This window comes from Rhincodon typus, chromosome 40 (genome assembly GCF_021869965.1).
Source record: "Rhincodon typus isolate 14 chromosome 40, sRhiTyp1.1, whole genome shotgun sequence".
Classification (NCBI taxonomy): domain Eukaryota; kingdom Metazoa; phylum Chordata; class Chondrichthyes; order Orectolobiformes; family Rhincodontidae; genus Rhincodon; species Rhincodon typus.
The window spans coordinates 9583207-9603669 of NC_063371.1; the positions used below are offsets into that span (position 1 = coordinate 9583207).

General features: G+C 43.1%; 1 protein-coding gene across 7 annotated transcripts in view; it reads right to left on the reverse strand.

Annotated features, from left to right (window-relative positions):
* The window catches only part of sema4c (sema domain, immunoglobulin domain (Ig), transmembrane domain (TM) and short cytoplasmic domain, (semaphorin) 4C), a 106111-nt gene that overhangs the window by 51165 nt on the left and 34483 nt on the right, over positions 1 to 20463 (reverse strand). For all 7 annotated transcript variants that reach the window (XM_048618441.1, XM_048618442.1, XM_048618439.1 and 4 more), the window contains one exon: positions 5969 to 6169. In XM_048618441.1, the coding sequence (XP_048474398.1) occupies positions 5969 to 6092 (124 nt within the window). In that variant the 5' untranslated portion in view covers positions 6093 to 6169. The remainder of the gene's footprint in view (positions 1 to 5968; positions 6170 to 20463) is intronic.

The window sequence follows — 20463 nt, forward strand, 5'->3', positions numbered from 1 at the left end:
GAATCAAATTCAAGGAGTAAGTTACTATCATTAAGAGTGGGTATAGCAGTGGGGTGGACAGTGGCCTCTGTTGCTTCACTCCAACCCTTGGAGTGGTCAATCGCAGCCTTCTATTTATCACCTGCTGTTTGTTCAATTTAGTTGCAACATGACTACGTCTGAATCATCTCCAGCTTCAGTTCAAAACCACAGGAACGGATGCCACTTGCACGTAACTATGCTGTACACCAAAGGGCTCCTGAAAATTTCACCCCAGGGACAGGGTAAAGACCCGTCTTGGCAATGTGTTAAGGGAATTTTACTCTGTTCAGTATGTCTAAATCCTTGCTTGGTAGTGTTCGAGACAATAACAAATTTTGGCTTTCCCCAGGTAATCCCACATTTTATTTGAAGCAATGTTTAATGGGTACTGTGTCCGACAAACTTACTTAAGCTGTAACTGACCCATTGATGACTACAATGGAAAACAGTTCACTTCACGGAAAACCAAAACAAAACCAAATGACAAAGCATGAATTGGTATCAGTATTTCTCTTTAAAAATTAAACCATTCTAAACCCTTTCTTACTCTTAGTCTCCAAACTCCCATAATGGAAACAGGACATATGAAATTCTCTCAAGCAACTGCACATTTTTTTTTTGTTAGTTTAGAACTGACTGCTTGTCTTGCTCATAAACTTGCTCTCACTAGATTGTACTCGGGTCTAAAGTTATTTGTCCAGCGGCCAGATGTCAAATTGGCTACATTAGCAACTATCCTTTTGCCTGGACCACGCTCAATGTACTGCCACTTTAGCATATGGCTTGCCAAGGTAGACATGGTAGTCAATGCAGCTCTGCCATGCTTCTGCTAGATCCTTTGGGGTTTTGCATCCTTAAAACCTTTACAGATATTGACCTGGAAAATCCAGGTAGGCAACCTGCTACTAAAGCAAATAAACAGCATGATTACTGCCATTTCACAAATGCTTACAATTCTGTGCAAACAAAATGCCTTGAAAAGTTTTGCTATCCCTCGTCATCCTCAAGAGTGAGATTTGAACTTGGCATCACATCCTACTCTTCTTTGTACTCAGTCCACCAAAGCCACTCTTTGTTAGGTCACGAGTGTTCATTTTACCCTCAAGCATACATACCATAAGCACTCCTTTCAACTACATTCTGTTGATCTTCATTAGAATCAGTAACTACGCAAATCCTACCATATAATGCTTCAGAAGTTGGGTTAAAATTAACAGTTGGTTGTTGTGAAAAGAGCAAGATATGCTCGTGTGCTCAGAGCAAATTTAACCATTAGCCTCAGTGACGAACACAATCACAGAAGCAGACTTGTTTGTTTTAGACTGGTCATTCTACACTAATACATTACTGTTGCAATATGCCTCTGGAACCGCTTGATTCGTTACTTGTCAGTTTCAGAGAGCTGAAACTGTTCATCTGCCTTCAATCACTTCTGAACAACGCCACTCAACATTTTTCTTCATTATATTTCGCCCCAAACAGCTCCATCTGTATTCAAGTTGATGGCACATCTGCTGATGATTACCATTCTCAAAGCTCTCTCCCACACACTGTTCCTTCCTCATATCAGTTACTACCTCCTACAGATTTCATCTCAAGAGTTTTTTTGATGATTTCCATCTGCCATTTGTTCACCTGGCTTTACACTGCATACTGCCTGTACTCTCAACACAATGACCGAATAACAATGTCCCAAATGCCTTCAAATATACAGGCCAACTAGGTGCCTGCTTTTTGTTCAGAGACAACTCTCCTCCATTCGTTTGGAACAGGTTCACTGAAAGCCCCTGGCATTTTTGGTCACAGTCTTTCCAGACACATTGTGGAACTGCCTTCCATACTTTTGAAGGCTCAACCCTGTGACCTCCTCTGCCCCTTGGCATTATGGTCCATACCATCTCCTCCCATGTCAGATGTGTTCATCTACCCAGCAAACACAACTTCCACAAATTTTCCATGCCAGATTTTGCTTTCTTTCTCATTCCATTGCAACAATCTTGGCTTTGACTATCAAGGTTAAAATATGCCCAAATACAAATGGGAAACACCCAAGTACCATTGACAGCAAGCATTTAAGCAACAAATTGTTGCTGCTGCCACCGTAATGGTACTGCATTTTTCAGGTCAAGAGGCGATTCCCATGATCAACCCTTTAAAGACCAGCAGTAAACATGCTCAACAGATTTAATAACCAATTCCTAGGTTCTCTGCAAAAGTATCACAGACGACATGGAAAAAAACATGTAAATTTTGCTCGCGTATGGTTCTGACGTAGGATGGCATTAAAAAGAGGCAATACAAGCACATTCTACAGAGCATGCCAGAAGGGAATGGGATTTAAAAACAAGTAAAAGAAAATATTTGTAGGCGAACGTGAGAACAACAAGGGAGTAAGATGAAGTCATAGCTCTATCAAACATGTGGCACAAAGACAAGGACAAATGCCAAAACAATCAAGTTTCAGCACTGCATCAGTGTTGCTACTACGCACAAGTAACCAGCTCACCTCATCATTTCAATTCAGTTCCAGTGTATTTTAGCTTCCTAGGGGAGACAGACACAAACAACACCAAGCTGTGGACATATGCCTCTAAGATTTTCAGTCGAGGTTAAAAAAAACCACACACAGTCATCTGAGAGACATAGGGTGCGATTTTATTTGGTTCCAATTGTTAACGGACTTCCCACTTCTGGGAATGTCAGTCTGCTTTAACAGGAAACAGATGGGAGGTAATTGAGGGGAGATGTATGACCCAGGGCCAGGCCATGCTTTTGCAGGAAGAACAAGGATAAATTTGCCAACCACCTGCATTGGGTGGAACTGCTGAGCTGAGAACTTACAGTACAATATCTTGATGCTAAATCTTAGACCGAGATCTAAACAATCAGGTGGCGTTGATAGTAGCATCAAACTCGAGGATGAAGGTGACAGAGGAGAATAACAAGTTGATGGCAACATTGCTATGCTCCATTGAAAACACATCAGGTGACCGAAGGCTTACCAACAGCAATGTTTGGGGCCATGTATCATGCATGTACATTCAGGGATTTTGGATGCTGTCAGTCAGGTTTTACTTAATGGTTCACCAGGGGCTGGGAATAGTCCAGACTATTTGCTCAACACCAATTTAAGGACAGCAGCCATCTGACTCTCCCCTCCTTAAGCTTAGCATCTAATTCAAAGCAGCGACCAAGAATTACTAAGCAGAGGCTTGCCCTCAAGATTCCTTCAATGTACATCCTGTCAATTTCCAATGGACCACAGCTTTTCCTGAAGCAGATATGATACGGTGGCCCAGTGTTTAGCACTGCTGCCTCACAGCACCACGAACCCAGGTTCGATTCTACCCTCGGGCGACTGTGTGTGCAGTTTGCACGTTCTCCCCGTGTCTGCGTGGGTTTCCTCCGGGTGTTCCGGTTTCCTCCCACAGTCCAAAGATGTGCAGGCTAGGTGGATTGGCCATGCTAAATTGCCCATAGTATTCAGGGACATGTAGGTTATGGGGGATGAGTCTGGGTGGGATGCTCTGTGGGTTGGTGTGGACTTGTTGGGCCAAAGGGCCTGTTTCCACACTGTAGGGATGCTATGATCAGACATTCGGCACAAATCTTGAAAGTAACTTCCACTACAGGGAAAACTCAAATCTCATTTAGTGCCTTGGCTACTACAGAAACTATAAGAGAAAACATTTTTATAAGCCTATATATCCATCACTCCACACATCACCCCCCCACCTCCTTCACAAATCTTGGTTCATTTGAACATGGAGTAGCGGTACTCATCAATTCATTCAAGCATTGCTGTTTGGCTTTATAATAGCAATACATTTCACAATGTTACTGAGTAGAAGAATGCTTAAATGGATAATCCTGTCCTCTCCTACATTTTTAAAACACTCGAATCACAGCAACAGCACACTCTTCAGCCCCTCAAGCCCCCATCCAATGCTGGAGAGATCATGACTCGTACTCATTCTTGACGACTGATGCTTAACATCAAGAAGAAATTGACACAGCTGATCTGGTAGTGACAGCAGGGTTTCAGACACTGCAGCAAAGTTGTGCTTGTGCTCTCTCAAAATGGCCCAATCAGAAGAACGGCCTTCTCTGCTGTACCCTAACCTGAAAGTTAAGAAAACCCAGGGGAAAAAGGCAATGTTTCCCAGCAAACAGTTTTAGAGTTCTGCAACAGAGCAAAGCTCAAAGCAGGCTAATAAAGCTTTGAGATCATAGAAAATGTTCTGTGATCTTCAAAAACCAACTTATCCTGTTAGGTAGACTACTCAAGCATCACAAAGCCTAACCTAAAGGTCACTCACCAAACCAACAAAACAAAAATAGACATATCCCAACTAGAGTTGAACAAACTGAATTACAAGGCCAAATGTACGTCCTGCTCAGACAACCACAGGGTAAATCAAGATACTATTTCAGTTTGCAGGAAATTATATTCTTTGCTCATAATTGTACATGTTACAGCCAACATTGGCAGAGAGTCTGTATAATTTGTAAATCTCCAAACATGACATAAATAGGCATCTGCACTCAACTACAAGACATTATGGTCACAGATGATGGGCTGGTTGCTGGTGGCCAGGGTGTGGTCTTTAAAAAAAGAGGGGCTCTGGCTATTTCCTTTCAGTGCGAACCAACTTGTTTCTACTGTTACATTTCACCTAACAGTATAAACTGTAATCGACCATCAAACCTAGCAATGTGGTATTCAGCCCTTAAAGCCTGCTTCACCATCCAATATGCCAACAGCTGATCCCATAGCTCAATGGCAAACTTGCTGTCAGCTCAGCAATGGGTGATGTCACTAAGCTGAATGGACACGGTTCATGGTTTCACTGCTCTGGATCTGACCGTCTCCACTTAACCCTGACCCAGCCCACATTCTTAGTCAGCCATTCATCTCACTATATTAGCGTGTACTTTCTTCCAACCGCAGTTAATTCATTAGGTAGTACAGAATTTCCACTTGTGCCACTTTAGAGACAAGGTGAGATGCCAGACCCCAAGCCTGTACCACAGAAGGCTGTGGAGGCCAAGGCATAAATGTAACATTTTCAAGGTTTGTGCTTATAAAGTCTTGTCCACTGGGGCCATGGTGATTGCGTTACAATTACGCCTTGCAATGGAGTCTTCTCACATTGTCTGACAACAACTCATCCCCACACCCCAGAGAGCCAGAGCAACATCAGTCCTGCAGCAGCTAGACATGACAATAAATGCTTCTGGACCATCAAGCTAACAGCCTTCTCTGGATGACGTTTATCAAGTACACCAACCTGCCCTCTCTTGGAATTTGCTCCAGCAGCAACCTCCCATATTTTATTTGGATAACCATCAAAAAGATTCTCAAATTGCCCCTTTATTCCTCCAAGATTTCCAACACTCCCTTTGTGACTTGCGCACAAGGTTATTTTTTTGCCCTCAACTCACAGGAAAGTCAAATCAAACCACCAAATTCAGTCAGAAAGACTCTGACGACTCAGCTTCTGCAGAATCCATCTGTGAGGGTTTAAAGATGTGTGTCCTGTCTTCAATTTGCATGTACAAGCGACTGTGCCAAATGAAAACTCATGCCAAGTCTGCCTTCCTCCAATCAATGACTTCCAAAAACATAGCCCTTATGGAACCGATTGCTTTGCAAGCACTACCTTGTTTTAAAGATCAACATACATGTAAAAGCAGGCTTCAGGCAAAAGCGTTTTCATGCTACCCAATTTCAATCATCTCGATTGTGCTTTGTAACAGTGGTCATGCATTGCACTCAAGACTTCAGGTTATTTGGTTTTCCTGGCAGAGAGTTTCTTGGTCACTTGCACAAAGGCCACTGGAGTCAAACTGAAGATAGAGAACACCACCTCAAAACTACCACAACCACCCACCTCACCCAAGGCTGAAATGAGACAGATGTTGGACAAATAATTTGAATACTTACCACTATGGCGCACTGTTTTGCGTGGTACTGTATTCCAACCACTGGACTGAGTCGGCTGAAGCAACATCCCAATCAACATGCCGAGGATAAGCAAATAGCAGCCATGACTGGCCATATCTTCCATCCTTTCACACCGTGTTGTGGCGCCTTGGTCTTGTTCACAGCTTGCCCCACCTCCAAAGTGTTGGCTTTCTGGTCACACTGCAAAAAAAAGTTTTTGAACAGCAATGAGTTTCCAGGCAACAACCAGACGCCGAATGCAATCTAAGCAGCACAATGCCTGCCAAGAGCAAAGAGACTCCAGACCAATCTGCAATAGCACAACAGGATGTAGTGAAGGAGGAAAACCTTGAAGACAACATCACTTTGCAAAGTGTCAAACATGTTGACTCTTTCCTGTCCCCTCTACCCCAAAACACAACACTTCAAACCATGCCAGAAGAAACTCCAATTACCGAGTGCTTGAGCAGAGGCAGGCATGTAGCCCATCTTGTGCATGCCATTAATTTACAGAGCTATCCAATTAGGTGCAGCACAGGAGAGCAAGAGAGCGACCATCTTGCTTACAACTGCTGCATATCGCAATTGCCTTATCAATTTTACTTGACCCTATTCCCATCATCCTTTCAAATGAAAGGACTGTGTCTCGGCTTTACCCCCCCTGCCCCCACATCAGGCTTTAATGCAATACTGGATTTAGACAGCATTTTAAGACAACCGGAAGCCCTTCCTTTCACTTCCTGTTCATCCAGGCTGGGACAGGCATAAGCTGCCTTGTCCAAATCCCTGGCAGGGTTCTTCCACAGCCAGGAAGTCCTCAAGTTTCACTTAATGCCAACTTCTGGGTCAGAGGCAGGGGCATCTTGCACTCTAGCTTTAGAGATCAGAATTTACTTGTTGGCCAAAGATTATGGGGCATATCTTACTACTTTGAGGTTATTCACCTCTGCTCAATGAGAAGAAGTCTTTCTTTATCAAAATCTTAAAATCTTATTTTTAAAAACCTAACTTCATATTACCCTTTTCTACACTCTTGCACAGAGATCTCTCAATGCTGGTAACATGCTTAGAAATCAATTCTTCTTCCTATTAAAAACATTTTTGAATAAGCATACAGCCAGCTGCTAACAAACTCAATTCCTCCATGAACATGAACTTGTGGACAAACAGCATAAGTTCACCAACTCACCAAAACCAGCTGACATGCTTCAGGTTAAGTAGTCACAAAGGAAAATCTAGTAACATTAGCAATGTAAGTTAGTCAAAGCTATAAATGCACCCTAAAATGTTATCTTCCAGTCAAAAATCAGAAACGCTCATTGCTAAAATACATTACATGTAACATGACAATTACAAATGGGGATCAGAAAACACACTCAATCTGAAGTTGGCCCGCAAAGTTAATTGCGGAACAAAATTTCAAAATACTCAACAGCTGTGCTGCTCTCCAGAAAAGCTGCCAGATTTCATGAGAAGGACATGACTTATTCCTCACCCAAATCTTGGTTCGTTTAAGATTTCAGCAGCCTCACCAAGTGGCCAGTTCTCTAATGCGAACTGTGGGCATGACTAACACTAAGTGATTCAATCACTGGGCTCATGAGTCCTTCCAGCAAGACTGTGCTCTCGTCCAATTTCTAATATGGACACTTAGCACTGCTTCAGTTCTCCAAAACGGGCTAAGCACAAACAGGCAAATTTAACCAGTTGTCCTGTGGATAGCTCAAAACTGCTGCAGGTGGTACTGAGGTCACTAAAACCCCATGTTTCAGCAGTGATTAAGATGGACAAGACAGTTAACACGCACAGAGGCAGGATAATCGTCTGTCATCATTAACATCCAATCACAATTTCAAGTCCCAGCTGAGCCCTAGTATCTAAGCAAATGAATACTTGGTGAGATCAGTGCCATCATTAAACCTTTTGTCAATTACTTTACGATAGTGAATTCTCATAGGAGCGTCATCTCCCAGAGTGTGAACACATCATGAAAGCAAATTAGATCATGGCCTAATCCCTTGTTGCCATGTTGTAATGTGAGCAGATTAGCTCATTGCCTGTTCCTAGTTACATGATGTCAATGCTGTGATGGGGTGCTCGCAATTTCTCCACAACGCTTTCAGAACAGCCACATGAAGCTTCAAGTAAGGCAGCTACAGACAAATCTTCAGCAAAACTCATGGCACATGTGGTAATACAGCAGGACACTCACCCCAACTAGTCCCTGACAGCACCTGTTACATCAAGAGCTTCTTACAACCAATTACAAATCGCTACCATTCCTGTCTGCTTTTCATTTTCCTCTTTTCTATACATCTTAAATGCAAACTATTCATTCGTTCCATTAGCAAGTTCCAAATTTGCACCACCCTTTAGACTTCAAACATGGATCAACAAATTTAGCCAAATAAGAGCATAACTTTTTTTTACATTGTCACGTGCAAACATATTTCCCTCCATCTAACTTAAGACAACTAGCTCATTTTTGTACGCGTTGCCTTCCCCTCCGGACTAAAACTTGGGACCTATTGATTTTAGTTTGATTCAGACACTAGATCCTATGTTTTAAGGATAGAATTTTTACATAAACACATCCTAGTGCTTGTTTTTGTTAAAATATAAGGTTTCAACTAGCTTTGTACATGCCACTTTTATACACAAATGTGTCTACACTTGTAGATTCCTTACATGGCACAGTGGCCCATTGGTTCGCAGTGCTGCCTCAGTGCCAGGTTCCGGGTTTGATTCCAGCCCCTGGCGACTGTCTTTTTGGAGTTTGTATTGTCTCCCAATGTCTGCAGGTGCTCCAGTTTCCTCACACAGATCAAAGATACGTAGGTTAGGTGCATCAGCCACAGCAAAAGGCAGGGTTATAAGGATAGGTTTGGTTGGGATGCTCTTTTGAGGGTCGGTACAGACTCGAAGGGGTGAATGACCTCTTTCTGCACTGCAGGGATTTAGGATACTCTAGCCTGAAAAGACTTGTAGAGATTATAATGCTCTTGTATCCTGCATCATGTATGCTATTTCCCAAAGCCCAAAAGAAAGAGTTTCGAGTTTGTTTGGTGACGTCCTGCGCAGGACTGGGCATGGGGAGTGCACAAAATAGACCTATGCCCCAGGCTGCTAGCCCCATTTGATCCCATGCATGTCTGGGTAAGACCATCTGGCTCAGCAGGAACCACTCAAGGATGAACACAGTGCTCATGCTTGCAAGTCATTGGCACAGGCCACAATCTTGTGTTGCAGCAGGAATCAATACCTTCAGGATAAAAGAGAACGATATTACATTAAATGGTACAGTGCGGTGCACCAAAGTGAATAGAACAGAACCAGCACATAAGAAAGGGGCGAATGAGCATAACATTGAACAGGAGCTTCTTTGTTTCAATGACACAAGGAAATGAGTGTGTGGTGATCCACACACAAGTAAAAACAAACAAACAATTTGCAAAATCAGAACTGGTCAGCTGTCCAACTATGGTGCCAGGCCATCTTTGTAGCTCATGCTTGTCTTAATTCTCTGATCTAATATTGTGTCATTTGCAAGGTATGCAATGTTGCCATTGTCAACCACCCTGAAATTGAAGTCAGTGTTTACACACATCCATGGGCTATTTGCTTACATCACCTTGCTGTGGGAGTAGATTCAGATATAGGGCAGACAGGTAAGATGGCATAGAACATAGAACAGTATAGCACAGTACATTCCCCTTTCATTGTATCACTGCCTGGCCAGCATTTATTGCTCGTCCTTCAAGATTTTAGTAACTGATTTTCAGTCCATGAACAATCAACAAAATGTAAATTACATAACTATTTATGGCAGTCAGACTTGCTGCTAAGAATTTAAAACTGGCCGTTACACAGTCTCTAGCAATTAGCCATGTCCTGCCGAGAAATTACGAAAAAAAAAACACTGCTTTAACACCTGCCTGATCAACTGGATGATTTACTGTCACAAGGACAACTGATTGCTCTGCAGAAAAATTTAAAGGAGATAACCACAGTAATGTTGTGTCTTCAAGCACACACTTCAGGCCAAATCAAACAAACAAAATTGTTTTTTTTACTACAAGGAGACAGCAATGCAGACCTGCAGTATCTCCAATGAAAGGATTCTAAAGCAAATGAATGTAAAAATCACCTCAGAGACTGAACAATGAAAAACCTAAGAATCGAACACCAGAACCACTGCAGTACCAAACTTCAAAGGACAAACACTGGAGAAGGACCAAACCTGGAAACATCCATAGACAGATCATCGCTGGTTCAAGTCCTGGCCAGCTTTCACCAAATTGGTGAATAGCCAAGTTGGGTCGCAGGCTTATACTTGCTTACTTAAAGGGTCTAGTATTTATTGCATGTGGCAACCAAAGTGTGTGTTAACATTCCAGTACTTTGTCTCAGATTTTTCAAGTAGTGAAATTAAATGTGACTTGTTGATTTACCCAAGTTTCAAGTCAGGCTGGAGAGTAGCATGGAGGGTAACTTGCAAGTTATGGGTGTTCTCATGTATCTGCTGCCCTAGTCCTTGTAGATGGAAGTGGCTGAGAGTTTGGAAGGTGCTCTCTAAAGATCTTTAGCGAATTTGTGCAGTGTATCTTGTAGATAGTTGCTGGGCAGCATTGGTGGAGTAAGTGGCTGCATTGTCCTGGATGCTGTCAGGTTTCTTCACCTGATGTTGAAGCTGCACCTTTCTAGTCAAGTGGGGAGTATTCCATAACCTTCCTGACTTGACCTTTGTAAAGTTATGGACAGGCTTTGGCAGGTAGAAGCCAAGTTACCTGCTTCATGATCCCTAGCCTAACCTGCTCTTTTAGCCACTGTGACAAGACCAGTTGATTTTCTGGTCAATGCCAACTCTCACAATGTCGCTAGTAGAGGATTCAGTCATGGTAACACCAGAGTGTCATGCAGTGGTATTTAGCTTATCTCTAATTGGTGATGGTCATAGCCTGGCATTTGTATGACGTGACTATTACTTGCTACAGGTCAGCCCAATCCTAGATATTGCCCAGGTCTTGTTGCATTCAAACATGGACTGCTTTAGTATCTAAAGGGAGTGGTAAAATCGTGCTTATCATTCAAGTATTGGTGAACATCCTCACTTCACACCTTAAATGGTGGAAGGAGAGTGCTTGATGAAGCAGCTTATCATAGTTGGTCTTAGGATACTACCCTAAGAAACTCCTGCAGAGATGTCATGGAGCTGAGATGACTGACCTCCAAAGCAATAACGATCTTTGCCTCTGCAGATATGATTCCAACAAGATGTTTATTCAACTATTGCTTTCACTTTTGCTAGGGCACCTTGATGCAACATTTTGTCAAATACAGCCTTTATGCAAGGGCTGTCACTGTTTGCTCACCTCTGGAATCAGCTCTTTTGCCCATGTTTAAGCCAAGGCTGTAATGAGGTCAGGAACTGAGTGGCCCTGGCAAAACACAAATTGGGCATCAATGAGCAGTTTACTGCTGAGCAAGTGTTGCTTCATAACATTGGTCACGTCACCTTCCATCACTTGACAAAATGATTGGCGAGTCAACTAACGGAGAAGTCATTTTTCAGGTTGGTTGTGTCCTGCTGTTTGTCGGCAGAACATAAAGGGCAATTCTCTGCATTGTCAGGTAGATGCCAGTGTTGTAACCGTACTAGATTAACTTGCCTAGGGGAGTATTAACTTCTAGAGTACAGGTCTTCAGTACTATTACCTCGAGCTTGTCAGGGTCCGTAGCATTGACAATATCCACTGCCTCCAACAACTTCTGGCTACCACGTGTTGTGTAACAAATTGGTTCCAGATTGCTATTCATGATGCTGAGCACAGGTTGCAAGAACAAGTCATCCACTCAGCACTTCTGGCGGAAGATTGCTCAGAATTCTGCGACGTGATCTTTTCCACTGATGTGTTGGACTCTTCCATCATTGATGATGGAGATAGTTTTACAGCCACCTCCTGCAATGAATTGTTCAATTGTTCATCATTCACGACTGCAGAGTTTCCATTGGCTATGGGATCATCAAGCTTTATCACTTGGCACTCACGTTATTTGGCATTCAAGTAGTCCCGTTAGGTAGCAGCATGAGGTTCAGACCTCTTTTCAAATTACACCTAGTGCTGCTCCCTGCATGCCACCCTCAACCAGTGCTGATTCCCTTCACTTAACTGAAATGCTTAAGTCAGGGGAAGCCATGAGGTTGCAGATTGGTACTTCAACACATTCCACTGCTGTGATGGCTCAGCACCTCATGAATACTGAGTCTTCAGTTGCAGCTTCTGTTCAAAGTCTGACCTATTTAGTACACTGTTAATGCCATGCAATTTTAAGTATTCCAACTGTGAAGGCAGGGCTTGCTCTGCACAAGAACTGTGCAGTTGTCACTCTTGCCTATACGGTCAAGGATAGATGCAATTGTAGCCAGCAGATTGCTACGAGAGTGAGGTCAAGTCTGTTCCTCCTTCTTTGGTTCCCTCACTACCTGCAGCAGACCCAGTATAGCAGGTATGACCTTTGGGCCTGACCAACTCAATCCATAGCGCTGCTGCCAGGACACTCTTAGTGGTAGACATGGGAATTCCCCACCCAGCCCTCCGTGCTTCCTCCAACTCTTATTTGACCTGGGGAACTGATTCATCAGATGAGGGACAATGGTATTGGCAAAAAGAGGAGGTTTCCTTGCCCATGTTTAACTTGATGCACTCTGTGATGGGCATTCACGAACCTGATCAGTTTTCACATCAATATGAACCATAGTTTCATGGTCACCCACTGCTCTCAATTCTGCATCACTTCAATTTCAATTCCACTAGTTGCAGTGGTACAATTTGAACCTGGTGTCTCACAAGCATTGGTTTGGGCCTCAGAATCCACAGCAGCATCATGTTCGTACATGGTCTTGTATGAAAACCTCTAAACACTGCTGATACTACATGCAAGGACAAGAGCCAAACAATTGATCACGTCTGCGGGCAGGGCTCAACAGCCAACTTAGCCAGTCACGCAGACGACCACCCTGTGTAACCCTCAAAACTACAGTGAGAATGCATTCCAGAGAGAGAGATTGACTCAGGCTGCATACCAAGCTTAGATGGGAGTTATTTTTTGACTGTTGAGATAACAGTTATTCACACTAATTCTGAAACCCAAAGCCTTGTATTATTTCCCTTCCCTTCCTGTTTATACGTGCATTGTAAAGGTTTAGGAGAATGAATTGTAAGAGAGCCAATTCTTGCTTTGTACACACTAACAGCTGAAACTACTACAATACAATGAGGCCATACTTAAAACTGGCAGTGGTCTGCACAATTTTTTCACATGAATGATCTATCTGCTCAAATCCTTTGGCACAGATTGCGACCATTCAGCCCTCAGGGATTCATGTTTGAACCAGTGAGCACAATGACAAATTTCTCAAAAATGTATTTGTTACAGTCTACCACCAGCTTTCAAGTAGTGCACTGTAATCGTTTATCATGAAAAGAATTAATCGCATCTTTTGATTGTAATCTTTAAGTCTGTGTCACTGATCGTCAACCTTGCTGCAAGTGACAAGATGTTCCCAGTTTATGTAACCAAAGACCTTTCCTAAATTCAGAAAGTGAACTGTGAATGCTCTTTGTACCTTCCTTTGTTTGAAAGGAGAACTATCCCAAGTTTCTCTCCTTGTTTATCACATCCTTCATCACTGGTACCCTTCCTGTAAGTCACTTGCACACCCTCGACATCCTTCCTCAAGTGCAGTTCACAAATTTGAACACAATACTCCAGCTGGAGTCCAAGTGGTGATTTTGTGAGGATGTTATGCTAAATGTTTGTACGACAGGAAGTATAGTTCTAACTCCCGCATTCAAAATTTTTCTCTCATGTTCATTGTTAACTGGAGTGACTGCCAACCTTCAGGCCATTTTTTTTAAAAACCGAATAGCAAAACACTTGATAGGCAACTACCCATCCTCAGGATTCTCACCAAAAAGTCAAGTCTCAACATTCACCAGTTAGCAGGTTGTGCTAAGCAGATCTGATTATTATCAGGGAGAAGGAAGCATGGTCAAATGGTCCTGGACACATTCAAGAAAAGCATTTGCCAGGAAGAGTCACTACCATCAAGACTGGCTCATATAATTTTTCACAGAGAGCGTATGAGGATGAGGAGCAGTCAGAATATGACAACATTTCCATGAGGAATATTTGTCAAGACACCAGCGGCAACGGTGCTGGTCACGTGGCAATCATCTCAGCTGGAGTTTTGAGGCAACCTGTTGTACCTACTGGACAACGATGTACTCAGTTAAGATAATGCACTGCCTACTAAGCAATCTGGGGTTCAGATTGGCAAATACTGCGCGTGGATATGATCACACTTTTCTCCACGCCATCTACCAACCTTGCAGATCTCAGCCAAACAGGTTTTCAACACCAAAATAGCTGCAGGCCCCTCTTTCATCCCTTCGCCATGTGTGTTTTTGTCATAGTTTAAGAACTTGTTCCTTTCCTCCTCCAAAGTCACACAGTTGCAAATGCAGAACAGTGTATTCAGAAACACCACAGTAACATGGGCTCTACGTTAAGAGCACCCACCAGGTAAATATCTTCACAGCTTACATTAAAGTACACTGCTTGGCAGCCCCAAAGAACATGAATGCTAAAAGGGTCAAACAAGATAAAACATCCAATTACTTAGTGACATCTACATAACTGAAATGACTGACTCCTTGATGCGAGTGTTGGTTGTTGTGTTGAAGTTTCTTAAGTGGCAATCAGGAAGATGGAGTGCCATGAGTGGCTAAGTCTTGGTCATGAAGCTGCCAATGCCAAGGATTGTACAGCTTCTGAGACAGCCGTGTTCAAAAGCATTGTTGCAGTTGTGGGGAAAACCAAACAACATTGGCAAAATGGTGCAAGGAAATAAAATGCTTTTCAGAAGTTCTGTTTGCTGCCACAGTCAAGTACTCCTAGTAGTTGCAACAAAAAGTCGAGCTATTTTAAACAGTTTGCTCATTACATGACAAGAGCGAACAATGTATTAATGCTGCAGTTAGCAGTTGATGGAGGCACGAGTCGGTTAAATTGAGCATCATAAATGCTGGTAGACACATTGGATTCACTGGCCAGCTTCTTAGTTGCATTTCCTAATTATTCAAATCAGCTTCAGCCCCAAGTACTATCAGCAGCTGGCTGTAGCAACCCCCAAAACCAAGTGTATTAGCGGACTCAATTTGCGTCACCGTCACATCCAGGACTGCGGGAACTACAACCAGGATCCTGAGGGGGTCCTTATCCAAAAATTATGACGTGAGATTTAATCATTGGGAAAGAAACACAAGACAGCATTTTAGGACTTCAGAAAAATCTCACTTCAGCTGTCCCAAAGGATGCATCTTTTGTTCTTTGTTTTGAGTGTGCAGTGCTTCAAGTTCAAAGATACAGAAGCATCAAGTATTGATCATTTCTTGGACAAATTTTGCCAGGCTCTTAAAAGGTACTGACAATCCTGCACTGTTCCAGACATCCTTAAGTACCATCTAGCCCGGTTATCTCCATCAGCTGAAAGGCAGCAAGGTATTAAATCATGATTACAATTGAAATCCAGACCATTACAATCCAATCTCTACATGACTAACTCAAATTTCACTTATTCCTTGTTCTATGAAGGATCTTGAGATGTTCTACTGTGCTGCATGTATAACACAAACATCTGTTGTTACTCTTGATTAAAACAAAGTTCTGCCTTTCTCAAGGGATTGGATTAGGATATAAAGTAGGCAGTGTTTTCCAACGGTTCCACCCCTGTACATTTCCAAATGTTCCTAGTTGGAAAAACACACACACATACAGTCAGCTCTCTACTTCAATCTGCAGTCCTTTTCCTTGTTCCTTTCCCACAAACTCTGGTTGCTGTCAGAGGCTACTTAATGATTAGCCCTATGTATGGTCCCAGGACACGATCCGAAATCCAAATTTTTTTTTTTTTTCCCCCTATTCATTTTTGCACGTCGCTGGCTGGCCAGCATTTCTTGCCCATCCCTAGTTGCCCTTGAGAAGGCAGGGGTGAGCTGCCTTCTTGAACCGCTGCATTCCTCCTGCTGTGGGTTGACCCACAATGCTATTAGGGAGGGAATTCCAGGATTTTGACCCAGCAACAGGGAATGAACAGCGATATATTTCCAAGTCAGGATGGTGAGTGACTTGGAGGTGGTGGTGTTCCCATATATCTGCTGCCCTTGTCCTTCTGGATGGAAGTGGTTGTGGGTTTGGAAGGTGCTGTCAGAGGATCTTTGGTGAATTTCTGCAGCGCATCTTGTAGATAGTACACACTGCTGCTACTGAGCATCAGTGGTGGAGGGAGTGAATGATTGTGGATGTAGTGCCAATCAAGCGGGCTGGATTGTCCTGGATGGTGTCAAGCTTCGAGTGTTGTTGGGCAGGCAAGTGGGGAGTATTCCATCACAGTCCTGACTTGTGCCTTGTCGATGGTGGACAGGCTTGGAGGAGTCAGGAGGGGAGTTACTCGACGCAGTATTCCGAGCTTCTGGCCTGCTCTTGTAGCCACTGTTCATGTGGTGAGTCCAGTTGAGTATCTGGTCAATGGTAGCCCCAGGATGTTGATAGTGGTGGATTCAGTGATGGTAACACCATTGAATGTCAAGGGGCGGTGGTTAGATTGTCTCTTATTGGTGATGGCCATAGCCTGGCATTTGTGTGGCGCGAATATCACTTGTCCCTTTGTCAGCCCAACCCTGGATATTGTCCAGATCTTGTTGCATGTGAACACGGACTGCTTCAGTATCTGAGGAGTCACGAGTGGTGCTGAACATTGTGCAATCATCAGCGAACATCCCCGCTTCTGACCTTTTGATGGAGCAAAGGTCATTGATGAAGCAGCTGATGGTTGGGCCTAGGACACTACCCTGAGGAACTCCTGCAGAGATGTCCTGGAGCTGAGATGATTGACCTCCCACAACCACGACATCTTCCTATGCAGCACCAATTAAAACAACAAGGAGGACTTGGCAACAAATAGCAAAGATATCCAGCTCAATTACAACTATCAGCAATTGGGTTTTCAATTGGTTGTAATCAAGAACATGGCGTTCCATTCAGTCTTTTGCCACTCTCCATGTTTCATAACTGCAGTTACACCTTGCTTGACTCCTGTATCTCCTACATGGTCAATATCCCTCGAATGGCATAAAGAAGCTCAGTTCAAGTTTACATCAAATTTTAGACTAGGTGATTAGGTACAGGCATTGCCATTTACAACGTTAGAATAAAATTTGACCTGAAACATTGTCAACACAGGTTATGGGCACATTAAAATTTAGCCAAATGCAATAGCAACCAAGTCTGAGAACGGAGTGCTGCAGGAAAAAAAAAGGGGAGAAGGGATTTGGTGTCACTGCTATATTCAAGGACTTTTGCTCTCAGAGAATACACAATTAAGTAATACACTTGGAAAACTGGCTCAAGTCTAGTTTCATTGAACCTGCCCTGGGTGCGTTTAAACACTTCCATGTAGGAACAGCTTCAATGTGCCTCATTTGCACTCAATGAGGCCCAGGTGGATCAGCTGCACCACGCATTTTACAACGAAATGTTACTTGCACTCTTGCAATCCTTGTTCATGGTGTTAAGGAAACCATTAATGGTATGAGCCGAGCATGTTTCATTGCTAGAAATATGAAGAATTATGAAATATCAATGTGGCCAGTGCAGCCTTCTATCTTGTAAAGTGCAGGGATTATCAAGTCCCAGTTTAGGCAGAATAATAACTGAGCTGACAGCATTTTGGAAGATACCCAGCTTGAGAGTCACAAGTTAATCTGACTGTTTGGGAGAGAGGCAGGGGGTTGCTGTGGAGACACCGGCATAAGGCAAAACCCATGTGTAAGGCCAGAAACAAAAATTTTGGAGTCCTGAAAACAAACCACTGTCCAACCTCATCTTTAATTTCAGTTGGGGGCAGGAGGTGGGGGGGGGGGGGGGGGGGGGGTGGTGGTGGTGGATGGAGAAGAGAGTACAGATGTGGGGTGATGACACATTTTGTTTCATAATTACTGGATGGGGCCATGAATGACAGTATTACGAAGCAACATGCAGAATGAAGCAAAGCCAAAAGTCACAAAAGCGTAGTTTCCATCCTTACTTGGTGCCTCAGCGGCGCAGTGATTCGGTGTTGCACCTCGGTCTCTTACTAAACGGATATGGACAGGATGAGAACATGTGGACTTAAAAGGGTGGGGGAGTGAGCAGCTGCAATGCTCTGCCACTGCTCAGTCCAGTTCCTCAGGCGTAACAGCAAAAACTGGCAAAGTGAAACCTCAGGAACTAAACTGCAGCTGCTCCCACTATCTAAAACGTTCTTTCCACTTCCTGCTCATTAAAAAACAAGTGACCCAGCAATTTGGGTTGTTCTGAGAACGGTTGGTGTGTGCAATATAAAAAACTACAAATCCACTTAACTATAATGACCCATGACCTCAGGGATGTCAGAATGACTTGGAACAAAAGAAAAGTGACAGTCAAGCAATGCAAAACAAGGTTTCATTGCTTCAATATCCATGACTGGAGACAAACCAGCATTTCTGCTAAAACAAGTAGTGCGGGTCTGCAAATTTTTTTTATTCCCTGGACCAAAAAGCCTGAAGCAGACAACAGCATGGCCAACAGCCATACCACTGCTAATATCTTGAAAAATAAACGGGGTGGTTGTAGAGAGGGATGCCTTTAGACACTAATGGATCAGCAAGCCATAACTAAATAGCTTATTAGTCAAAATATTGTTCAAGACAGAATTGGTTTCACTTGGCAGTGTTCATGATCCTTCCCCAAAATTGATAAACTAATGCAGCCAGACCTGCTTCCATATGCCTAGCATATTTTGTTCTTTGCCTCCCCGCTCCCCACACCAACGTCAACTCTTCAGTCACTACTGTATATGCATTTTGTGTATCAAAACAACCTGAAGCAAGCTCTCAGCCTGCAATGCACTAGTATTATGCTTCACACACAAACACAAGCCTTTGGTCAGATACAAGGCTGAGAGCTGATCCTGCTTTTAACATGACTCACATCTTGGGATTTTGTGCTTCTGTGTAATTACTAGTGGCAACATAATCTGTTCCTTTCCAAAGTCAGAACTATGTTTTGTCGATGCCCTGATACACTTACAGAAGCCAAAAGACTGATACTAATTCCTTCCATTTCCAATTGAATTCCAACTCAGCCACTCAATTCACATGACAACACAGTACCTCGTGGGGTGGGGGGGGGGGGGGGGCTTGACATTCAGCTGTTCACACACATTAATGCAGCTGTAGCAAACATCTGTCCAAAACTTAGAAATAAATGCAATGTTCTGATGAAAAACAGCACAAAGCAAATGCAAATGAAAAAAATTGCTTTTCTGACAAAGGTCTTGGAGTGAACCCGCACATCAGTCCTGGTGCAATACTAAACCACTCCCTTCCGAGTACAGACATCTTGAACAAAGTAGCTTTTGTTTCATTCTCATCTGCACGTTAAGCATTCCCACATGCAATGGCTGCTATATGACATAGACAAATCACACACTCAAAAAGGACCAACTTCATGTCGGTTATCTTAAGGATTCATAATTAGAAGGAGCAATGAGCTACCTACGGAGGAGGATGGGGTTCTTCCCAGATTCTTGTTTGTCTCGAGGGCACCGACTATACAACTCAGTCAACAGGTTTCCATGGATCCTCCACTACCTTACGAGTTCAGGCTGCCAAGTCCAAAGTTTGGTGTATTAGACAGCATATTCTAACCATCCACTTCCCTCCAGCACAAAGCACTGCTGAAGGTCAGGCTTTCTTCACAGCATTAACATTTCTTTGTCTTATTTAAACGATCAGCAAGTTTCTGTCAGGTCCCAAAAAGATGGTAACTCCCTATAAAGGAGCATTTTAGCACTGCATCCTGCCCATCTTTTGCCAGTACAGAGCACAGTATTATGCATAAATCCCAAGGTTGAGGCTCTGTTTCACAGAGAAGCCAACTGGAATGCAAGAAACTTCAATATTCCTATATGAAACAACACAGTGTCCCATATACACAGTGGTCATCTCATACATTTTGCCATCAGCACAGGATTAGATTTAAAGTGGTTTGCTGCCCTCAAACCTCCTTATGCCAATCTAGCAAATGAATGCTAGTTGACCACACCCAACTGTGGTCTCTCACCAGGAGATGCACTACTCTACCAGATGTTGCATGACAGCAATAACTAGAACTACATTTCAGACATTACTACTCATTGACAGAGCTGATGCATCTGCTCACAAAACCAGAGTCGAACTCATGCACTCCACCCAGGCTGCGAGATCAGTAATTTCAAGTAGAAACACTTCAACTTCTTTTAATAACTTCAGAAGTGTTACTATATCCAAAAAAAAAGCAGCACTATGCCAAGATTTCCAATTGTGAGCATGTTTGTATAGTCTGTTGTGAAATCCACTTGTGTATAATAG